This window comes from Gobio gobio (genome assembly GCF_949357685.1).
Source record: "Gobio gobio genome assembly, chromosome: 14".
NCBI classification, from domain to species: domain Eukaryota; kingdom Metazoa; phylum Chordata; class Actinopteri; order Cypriniformes; family Gobionidae; genus Gobio; species Gobio gobio.
In genome coordinates, this window is record NC_137107.1 from 33,712,110 (window position 1) to 33,723,710 (window position 11,601).

The 11,601-nt window shown below is 42.3% G+C and overlaps 1 protein-coding gene across 1 annotated transcript in view; it reads right to left on the minus strand.

The window, feature by feature from the left end:
- The window catches only part of LOC307137104 (pyroglutamylated RF-amide peptide receptor), a gene marked incomplete at both ends in the record, with an annotated part of 28,674 nt that extends 17,349 nt beyond the window's left edge, over positions 1-11,325 (minus strand). The window contains 3 exons of the mRNA XM_079834583.1: positions 3,903-3,964; positions 4,952-5,110; positions 10,995-11,325. Coding sequence (XP_079690709.1) covers positions 3,903-3,964; positions 4,952-5,110; positions 10,995-11,325 — 552 coding nt within the window. The remainder of the gene's footprint in view (positions 1-3,902; positions 3,965-4,951; positions 5,111-10,994) is intronic.
- Between the last annotated feature and the right edge of the window lie 276 nt (positions 11,326-11,601).

Consider the following 11,601-nt stretch of genomic DNA (forward strand, 5'->3'; position numbering starts at 1 on the left):
TACTGCGCTTTGCCTTTGGACGGCAGTATAGCCTCGGTCGGTGATGTCATCAGCGCACCTGCTGCACAAGGCTATAAATAGATGAACCCCAGCTGGTCTTGTTGTTTTCAGACCGCTACTGTGATGGTGTGCAAACAATCTCTCTCTGAAAAATCTCTCTCTACCTTTCAAAACTCGACTTGAGATCTTTGTTAGGAATTAGTCTTCAACTGGCAGTGTGCAGATTTCTCTCAAGAAACATCAGTGAAAAGAGCTGAAAGAAATCGAATCAGTTGAAAAAGAATCAGCAGGGTAAATGCTGTGTTTCTCCATGTTCTCTTCCAAATGAAAGAACTGGATACACACTGTTACTGCTGTGTGTGTTTGGGGAGGAGCATGCGGTCTCTGCATTGAGTCAGACGAGTGAGAGGATTACAAGCCTTCACAGTTAAAATGCTTTGTGCTCGTCTTGGCTACTTTCAGTCCGCACCCGCATTGCAGGGCTCCCGAATGGGTTTGGCTGACGAGCAAGAGACAGGTCTGTCCCTTTCGCTTGCTTGCTCACCAAATCTACATTTCCTTGCGTCATCCCGAAGTGCGCTCTGACCGTTCTTCGGCTCGCTCGTTAAGTTAAAGCACTCAAGTTCAAGATGTTAACCGAAAAGACGGCCGTGTCGCAAATTCAACATTGCGATTGGTTCGGCACGATCGATCTGAAGGACACATGTGTTCACATATAAATACTGCCACAACAGGAAGTTCCTGAGGTTCGCTCTTGGGGGCAAAAGCTAACCAATTTCTAGGTCTTCCATTCGGCTAGCCTTGTAACCGCACGTATACAAAATACATGGATGCAGTACTGGCTCCAGTAGGATTCCGGGGCATTCACATTTTTGAATTACATAGGCGATTGCTAATATTAGCACAATCGCGAGAGATGGTGCTTCAACACAGAGACGGTTTGTTGGCTCATCTAGTTTCCCTAGGGTTGAGACTCAACACCAAGAAATGTGTTCTTTCTCCTGCCCAGAGAACGACTTATCTAGGGTTTGTTTGGTTTTCGGTTATGAGGTGAGCACAATTGTTTCCCGCTCGAACCATTCAGCATACCCTGAGCAAAGTCAGGCTAGGCCAAGATCTTACTGATCGTCAGCACCAAAGATTGTTAGGTCTCATGGCATCAGCATCCACGGGTTTCCCTTTGGGGTTGTTGCACAGAAGACCGTTTCAGTTGAGGGTCAAAGCCAGAGGATTTTAGGTCCAATCCTCAAGGCAAATAAAAGTTGCGTGCCATGTGGCTTCGTACACTAACTATGTGGTTCAGACCCTAGTTTCTTGCCTTGGGTCCCACTCTAGGCGTACCTTGTCATCGCAAATTGCTAACGACGGACACTTCCCTGATGGGCTGGGGTGCACCCTTAAGTGGTCGTCCTGCCCAAGGGGAATGGGAGGGTCATCAGCTCGATTGGCACATCAACTGCTTAGAGTTGATAGCTGTATTTCTGGCCCTGAAATACTTTCTCCCCCAATTGAGGGGCTGTCATGTCCTAGTGCGGGTGGACAATACAGCTACAGTCTCATATATAAATCACCAGGGAGGTCTGTGCTCATGCTATCTAAACAGAATAGCGAGACAGATTTTTCTCTGGGCCCAGGACAAGCTCGTGTCACTCTGAATGTGGGAGCAGATTTACTGTCCAGACAGAAATTACAGATGGGGGAATGGAAACTCCACCCAGAAGTAGTCAAGCAGATCTGGACCAGATTTTACAGAGCGGAAGTGGACCTCTTCGCCTCTTCTCAGACAGCGCAATGTCCCCTATATTTCTCTCTCAGTCACCCAGCCCTGCTCGGTCTGGATGTGATGGCTCATACATGGCCCAAATGCGCCTGTACGCATTCCCTCCAGTCGCTCGGCTCCCAGGAGTTCAAGCCAGGGTTCACCAATAAGGGTCTTGCCTCTTATCGATAGCGCTGCGTTGGTTGAACAGAGTTTGGTTCTCGGAGATAGTGTCTCTCCTCAACGGCTCGCCGAGGTCAATTCCGGTGAGGAGGGACCTTCTGTCTCAGGTGGGGGGTACGGTTGCATCTCAGGCCCGACCTATTACACCTTCATGTTTGGCCCCTGATGGGCACCAACTGAGGGACACTGGGCTTTCGCCTGCAGTTATTGAGACTATTCTAAGTGCTTGGGCTCCCTCCACTCGGAAAGTTTATGCCAATGAATGGGGTGTCTTTGAAAGGTGGCGTGTGACACATAAATGCAGATCCAGTTAACTGCCAGGTTGCTTCAGTTCTGGACTTTCTGCAAGAAAAATTAACAGGCACTTGCCCCTCCACTCTCAGGGTTTATGTAGCCGCTCTATCGGCTTGCCACGCCCTGCTGGATGGGGCAGGTTGGTGCTCTACGCACACATTCATAATATTTTATAGCTTGGATGCTCATGCCACTCTGGGCTCTCACGTCCTTGAGTCGACATCGCAAGCTAATGTCTCAGGCCTCTTGCGTCCTTGTGCACACCTACACAACCGTAAGGGGTCCAGACACCATCAAGCACGGCGGCGTGGGTATTCTCGTTCCCATATGCATAAACTTCATGCAGCATTGAGTGTACCTTTTTGAAAGGGAACACTTGGGGTTACTTGACTGTAACCCTGTTCCCTGATAAAGCGGAACGAGATGCTGCATCGCTAGGCCATGCTGATGATGCTCAAGGACTGGTCTTTAAACAAAAGAGACCTAATGGCTACAGCTGGGGCTCATCTATTTATAGCCTCGTGCAGCAGGTGCAGTGATGACGTCACCGACCGAGGCTATAATACCTCCAGGTCAATTTCATTCAACTTTTCACAGCGGGTCATGATAAGACACTTCCCATATGCATAAACTTCATGCAGCATCTCGTTCCGCTTTATCAGGGAACAAGGTTACAGTCAAGTAACCCCAAGTGTTTCCCAGGTAAGCTACGCACACGCACCCGGCCATCCACGCGATGTAAAAGAAAACGTGATTCATCAAATCAGGCCACCTTCTTCCATTGCTCCATAGTCTAGTTCTGATGCTCACGTGTCCACTGTTGGCATTTTCGGCGGTGGACAGGGGTCAGCATGGGCACCCGGACTGATATGCGGCTATGCAGCACCATACACAACAAACTGCGATGCACTGAGTATTCTGAGCCCTTTCTATCAGAACCAGCACCAGCCTTCACTCCCCACGTGCATCAATGAGTCTTGGACCCAGGACCCTGTCATCGGTTCACCACTGTTCCTTCCTTGGACCACTTTTGATAGATACTGACCACTGCGGCCCGGGAACACCCCACAAGAGCTGCAGTTTAGGAGATGCTCTGACCCAGTCGTCTAGCCACCACAATTTGGCCAATGTCAAACTTGCTCAAATCCTTACGCTTGCCCATTTTTCCTGCTTCTAACAAAATGTTCACTTGCTGGCTAATATATCCCACCCACTAATAGGTGCCGTGATGAAGAGATAATCAGTGCTATTCACGTCTCTTGTCAGTGGTCATAATGTTATGACTGATTGGTGTATGTTCTGCTTATATTTAAACCATCAGCAGCTTTTTCTTTTTCTTTCATGTCATCTTTTGGTTTAATAATTACAAATCATTTCTTAAATTCAAAGAAAACTAGGACATTTGTATCTTACCTCAAGATGATACTCAGCTGATTCTATTATTTGAGATGAATACTGATGTTTATGTCCCAGTTCACTGTTCACCTTGTCTCTGATTGTTAATGACTTGAGTATTGCCTGCTACATAATGTCCAGCAGCGGAGTGTGAGAAAACTCTAAATTGCCCATTTACTCTACAAACAGTGATCTGTTTATTGGTGATGACAGGGATTGTTCTGGAAATGACATGTAAATGTAGTATTTTTTTTTAAGGTTATATATTTACCTCCACTTTCTGGACAAACCACATGGGAGCCGCGATTGCCAGGGCAACCAACCACATGGCCACTGTAATATGATGGAAAAGACATAGGCTAATATTTGTTGTTTTCTAGAATTTCAGAAGATTATATTTTTCACTGTTTTTGTTCAGCGGTGTCTAAAGTTGGTTTGCACTTTCATCATATGAACAAAACAGATGAAACATTCTTCAAAATATCTTTGTTTGTGAAAAATTTCCAGGGCAAACAACCACACAGCCACTGTAAAATAAGGGAAAAAACTAAATATATGTTGTTTTCTAGAATATCTACCTTAGGGTTTTCAAACTGAGTTCTGGGAACTGCAAGAGGTCCGCAAACTAAATTTGAAAGTATTGCTTTTCCTTCTGCTTTGTAAAAAAAATGGTCAAAAGTGATTTTTTTTTCTATTGACAGCACTTAGTTTTTAACAGTTAGAAAATCGGAAAAAAATAACTGCAAATATTTTGTAGGAAAATTAATAAAATAAATTAAATATTTTTAGCATATTATAGTACAATTATTGTGAAGTATTTAACTTTTTTTCACACAGTGTAAAAGGGTGTTTATACATTAAAATGTATATTGGATATTTTTAAGAGAACCCCTTCCCTTACATTTTTGCAAGGGGAAAAGGTCAAAAAGTCTGAAAACCCCTGGGGCCAGTTGCATAAACTTAGCCACTATGTTAATAACTGTGTCTTGACCAACTAGCAGCAATACGGTGATTAGACCCATCTACCTTTTTATGTAAATGACTTGAAAAAAGTTAGAAGCAGTCTTAAATAAACAAATAGATGACTAACTAATGCAACAGGCCACTTGTCTAAATACAAAAAACATTTATCATTCATTATATTATTTTAGACACTTTTTGCTGTAAGATTATGGACTTTACAGTATAAAATGGATAAAAATGTGAAGGTTATTATAGCGTAAAGTTGGGCTTAAATGTATAAACAAATTTCAAGTCTAGCTGCTGTTATCAGTGTTAAATAACCACTTATCAAAACTCTTTAATCTCTCCATAACTCACCCAGCATCTTGAAGGCATGACACAGAAAGTAGCTGTTGCGGACATGCAGAGGATAAAGGATTCCCTGAAAACGCTCTACAGCAATACACGTCATGGTGAGCATGCTGGTCGCAATAGCTATCACTTGTAGGAATGGTATTAACTTGCACAGAAAATCTCCTGTGGATCAAAAAAAATCAATTAGGGACAGCAAGTGAATCAGTGACACAGAAAATGTGTGAGAGAACAAGCTAATGAACTGATGAATATACTGAACCCATTTTGAGATGTACGCAGTGGATAGAGTTAACTGTTGATATATAACAATGAAAGGAAAATTATTTTGAGGAGGCCTTCAGAGCACGACTACGTAATAGAAGGAAATGTGTGGGCAGTAAATGTATGGTCTTTATGGACAATGATGAGGACAGAATGGTGGAATAGGACCACAGGCTTCATTTTCTGACAAAATGTTCCTCATTATTATTATAGCAGATTGGATTTGTGTTGCCATGGATTTGAGGAGCAGTCTTCTTTCAGAAGTCACGAAGAGTCTTCTAATCTTTATTTTCCAGCTCACTGATCCTACTTAAATTCCAAATGCATTCTAGCATAATATCTCTGCTGCATGCTGGACATGACTGTCCTTCATTATGCGATGCTATTAGATGAAAGGTCAATGACCCTTGCAAAAGACCTAAAACACAACATGAACCATGCTACTGGATTATGCAATATAGGCCTACAAACTGCAAACTATGCCTGATTTGTAGAGTAAAACTAATGGCAGCCACAGCTTGATGTATTACTGATAATGGAGGTTCTATTTTATTTTTTTTGCTTCAAATTTTGGCTGGTTATCATCATGGTCCAGTTAGGCCTTGCAGGTAGATGTCGTGCCTACACCATCTGCCTACACCAAAAGCCTTTTCTTTTTTTTCCTTCATGACGGCCAATCAAAAGTAGCCATTCTGATTAAATAAAGTGGCAAACCAAAAAATGTGTTTGTTTTGATGCATCAAATATTAGATTTCATATATATATATATAAAAAAGTAAAATAAATAAAATTGTATGCATAAAAAAGTCACAACTTAATATATTACACAGCTTTGTCTATCTATGCATTATATCCAATTAGTCCAAACATTTTGGGATCAGTACGTTTTTTTTGTTTTGTTTTGTTTTTTTGAGAGATTATTCCTTTTATTCCTTTCACTTATTACTTTTTATTCAGAGAGGCCACATTAAATCGATCAAAGATAAAAAAAACTTTTATATTAATATTTCAAATAAATGCTGTTCTTTTAAACTTTCTGTTAATCAAAGAATCCTGATGAATCAATATTTTCAACACTGATAACAATAAGAAATGTCTCTTGAGCACCATATCAGCAAATTATATTGATTTCTGAAGGATCATGCGACACTGAAGACTGAAGTAACGATGTTGAAAAATACGTTTTGTCATCACAGGAATAAATTACATTTTAAAATATATCAAAATAGAAATCTATTGTTTGAAATTGCAGTAAAATTTCACAATATTACAGTTTTTACTGTCATATAAACCAAATAAACGCAGCCTTGGTGAGCATAAGGGACTAAAAAGTAACTGTTTCTACAGCAACACAAGCACATTAACATTTGTTATTTACACACACAGTGTTATAGAATGAGCTGCTGCAACTTCCAAGAACTTCTAGTCAGGTAAAGGGCTCAGTTACAATTCAACTGCAGGTTTCACCGATCTCTTTTAATCAATGTTGACCTTCCATCTCATCAATGGCTACTTGGAGCTGTGAGTGGACTTGTTGCACGTAATTAAGGTGTTGCAAAACCATACCACACAAACGCAAGTATGCAGTAATGAGTACGCTACATGTAGATGTTTAAACACAGCTTCTGGTCTTAAGGCTCGTTCACCCCAAGGACCATAACTATAAAGATGATGATAAAGATAGAGTTCTAAAAATCATTCTCAATATTAAAGAATAGCAGAGTTCACACCACAGCACAGAGAAACTATCTTTGGAATCATTTTCAGAACGATTTTATCCGGCTGATGAATGATAAAAACATTGAGAGCCAATCAGAATCCATCCTGCTGTAACAAGCTTGAGCATTTAAAACGCCACACAAGCACATGTAGAGTAAACAGAACGATATCGCCCGCTGGTGTGGACGCTAAGAGTGTATCTTTATAGTTATCGTTCTGGGTGTGAACGGGCCTTTAGTGAGCCTGTTTCTGGTCACAAGGACTTGTTTATGGACTTGCATATTTATCATATCAGAACGACAGCTCTTTACAGGATGTTTAATTACAGGATGGCTGTGAATGTTAATCAGGCATCAGTAAAATGTTAAGCTGTATACACCTAAGGCTAAATAAAACATGTAGGCCTACAGGTCCATTAAAATGTCTGACAAAATAATAATGTCTGTCAGAGTGTGTGTTCCAGAATGTATAAATTACATTATGTAAATGCACTAGTTTTTTATTTATGTGTTTTCAATTTTATTTATGTCAATTCACTGAAGCATTTTTCACAGAAGACATGTGCTTTCACACTTGGTTTGATTGCCTGGACCGAACCCGAGTTCGATTGCTCCCCCCTGCCCCCTCCCTCTGCCCACGCCCTCTGCCCCCGCTGGACTGGTACTGTATTATTTGGGTCCGAACCAGGGTTCGTTTTCGAAATCAAAGCAGCAGCTGTTTACCTCGTTGCTTGTGTAACCGAGCTTTTGTATCGGGTTCGCCTAAACACTTTCACATAATGAAATAAATGAAAACGAGACTTAGAACTTTCATTAACAGTGCACTTTTAATTCTCCCACATCTTCACCACATGTTCTCCAGGGACTAACAGTAACCTCCTGCGCATGCCCATCCCTCTCTTGCCTACGGCAAGTCCCTAAGGACAGAATGTATTACACACACATAAATGTAACATCCCTATAACCTTAACTTTGACAGAGAATTTATTCTGTTACACTTGGTAACGACGGCGAGTGAGAGGGTGGCAAAATGCATAGCGTTGCTCACCTCACTTTTATATTTTTGATTTTGAACAGTTGGTTTTGTTACCAAAGCTTCAGTAGCCTACGTAATGGCACTTGCGTCTATCTGCCGCGAATGTACTGCAAATGCTCTAAAGAATGCTGAAGGTGAGCATAAATGAGATTTACAGCTCTCTGCTCGCAGTAAATCAGTCACGCTCGCCAGGAAAATGAGTGAAACTCACACAAACACACATTTTTATCAAATCATACGTCATTAATAGCGGTTCACTTACGCAATTTAGTACGATTGCGTTCACATCAGCAGCGAACCGTACCGGAGTTCATATGAACTGAACCCCAGACCACCTTTTTAAGCGGACTCTGGTACGGTTCGCGGGTGCGCAACCAAAGCTCGGCAGACAGCTTTCAAATCATCAAAACGAACCGAACTCTACGTCAATCGAACCCGGGTGCGCACCAAAAGTGCTGGTGTGAATGCACCCTTATATAGGTTTTGCAGAACATGAGAGACAGTAAATGATGACAGGATTTTCATTTTGGAGTGAACTACTGTTATTAACATCTGATACCCTCTTTAGAGTTGGAACAAATTCTGACAATATCTTGAGATGCCTAGAAAGTTTTAAACAGTTGATGCCTCTTTTAAAAACCTCAGTGCTCATTTTTGTGCTTCAATGGTGCTACAGAAGACAATCACATTTTATTTCAGTAACGCAGGTCCAATATATTGCATTATTATGGATAGACTTATCTGAAATCCAATTTTAGTCTTAAGTGCAGGTTTGCACCTGATTTATTCATTGGCATGAATTCATGATTCAAGCGCATCTGTTATTCTGTGCCCATGTATTGAAGTGTAGCACAAACGTTTTTGAACTTTATGAATGGACAAATAAAGAATGTGTAGAAAGCATAGAAAAACTTTAAACGTTGTACCCTACTGTACCATTCATTAGCACAGAAAGCGTGAAGTTTATGTATTAATTGTCGTAAATGACTCTATTAGCTTCATCAGTGTTTTTGCTAATGTACTTTATGAACTAAGAGTATATCTGCACTCTCTGTTTCAGCAATATACAGTATTCATTCTCAAAGCTTCCGCTTTATAGAACTGAGACTGACTTTGGGTTAATGAAAAAACATAATGAAGGAAAAATGGGGTGGCCAAATGGATATACACCATTATGAAACATTATAAACACAATAAAAATGTCTCAGGTTAAAAATGTAACCGGTTCCCTGAGAAGGGTAGCGAGACACTGCCGCTAATGGGGAATGCCTCTGGCATGAATGCCTCTGGCTTGTCAAAACATGACAATAACATTGGCCGGCAACAGCCTATGACGTCACTACTGATGAGACCAGAGTATAAATAGGGCGCTTGTAGTACACGTCATCCACTTCTTGTTTGAAGGAGACATGGGCAGGCATACCTGAAGCATGGCAAAGAAACGCAGTGTCTCGTTCCCATTTTCAGGGAACCATGGTTACATTCATAACCCGAGATGATCCTTTTCGAATCGGAACTCACACTGTGTCCAAGGATGCTAAAGGGTAACAAATGCTGATTTTAAATAATATCTTAAAGGGACTATGGCCAAGGATATAATTATATCCTGCCAGTCGCCACAAGGGACACACCACTGACGAGTGGAGGTCTCATGAGGGGAGACCTAGCAACACTCAGAGGAACTCTAAGAGCAGAGGCCTCAGCAAGAAGACTCTCTAAAGCGAGAGGAGGCCTAGCTCCTTCTATGCTAAGGACTGCTTAACAAGGAGGCTCAAAATGAGCCTAACACTCAATACTGCTATCTGGGTGGCGCTCTGGGGCTGGAGGCCTCACCTGGAAGACTCCCTAAAGCGAAAGGAAGCCTAGTAATGCCACCTTGAAGACAGTAAACTAGGGAGGCTTCAATAGCGAGCCTACCACCCAATCTACTGCCTTCACAGAGCTCTCAGAGTGGATGATTCAGCATAATGACTACGCTCTACGCTAAAAGACCACCTCACCAAGGAGGCTCACAAGAGCCACACAACTTGGACCGGTTATTTAATGCGGAGCTTTGGGGAGCGAAGGTCTCAGCATGATGAATCTCTAAATCGAGAGGGAACCTAACAACTCTTCCCTAGGGTTGGTTCCACCAGAAAGGCTCGCAAAGAACATACAACCCAGCCACCTCAGCTGAGCTCTAAGAATGGAGACCTCAGCAGGACGACTCTCTAAATCGTGAGGGAACCACTCTGAATTACTTTATTGTGCTAAGGCACACCTGTGCGATAATCATGCTGTCTAATCAGCATCTTGATATGCCACACCTATGAGGTGGATGGATTATCTCGGCAAAGGAGAAGTGCTCACTAACACAGATTTAGACAGATTTGTGAACCACATTTTAGAGAAATAGACCTTTTGTGTACATAGAAAAAGTCTTAGATCTTTGAGTTCAGCTCATGAAAAATGGGGGCAAAAACAAAAGTGTTGCATTTATAATTTTTTCCAGTGTAGGTATATAGTTCCCTCAAGGACTGAGTGAGCATGCTCCTTGCCCATGTATATGACACACAGATTGTGTGTATCATCAGGTGTCAGATAGCGCTGACACGGAAGAACGCACTTCCTGAAAGCTTTAGCTGCCATACTCCCTTCGACAAAGAAACAAACAAACAGCTTGGCATGTAAAAGAAAGAGGATGACGTGTAAAGGAGGCCAGTAAGAGCTGTGCAGGTAAACCTCACTCCCCTGAACTCAAGAGGTGCTCTAGCGACTGACTGTTAGAGCGCCTATCTCCCAGGCCGGAGACCCAGGTTCGAGGCCCGCACAGAGCAGGTAGGACCTGAGGGGTTACACATGCACTACAGGCTCCCTATTTATACTCTGGTCACACCGGTATATTGACGTCATAGGCTGTCACCGGCCAATGTTATTGTCTTGTTATGACACATGCTCCAGACACCAGTCATGCTGGAGGCATTCCCCATTCGTTTTTAGGACACAGTGCGAGTTCCCGTTCGACAGGGAGTGTGAACAAAACTAAGCCTACCTGCCAACCAGTTGGTGAAGAAGTGCTGCAACAGTGTGGCAGGAACACACACTATGGATATCAGAAGGTCACTGAGTGCCAGAGAACAAATGAAAAAGGTGCTGGGAGATTGCAGAGCCTTCCTGCGACATAAGAGTACCAGCACTGCCCCGTTGCCCACCACTGCAAACCCAAAGATGAGCATGTAGAACAGGCCAAAAACTGGAAGCAGGGCACTAGGGAGTTTGGGCACGGCCACCAATGGAGGAATGGAATATTCTTGGATGAACTGCCAGCGAGAGAGGTTGGAAACCTTCAGCATGAGGTCCAGAAGATGGGCGGTCAGGTTCATATTGATGGTTTTCAAGGGTCCAAGTCAAATCCAGTAATGATACTTCAGTTATAGCACCCACTGTGGTCTAGCAACTGTTCTTCTGATCTGTGGAGTCGGATAGTTATGTGTGTTTTGTTGATGTTTCTTTTTTAAAAGGATGGCTTACAGGCCTTTTTCATGATTGTTCCTTGGCGTTGATGAAGGCTTCCAAACCTTTATCTCATTCCTATTGTGGAAATGCTTAGCATGCATTGGTTTTAAGCCAATTGGGACAATCCATCGTGTTTATTGACA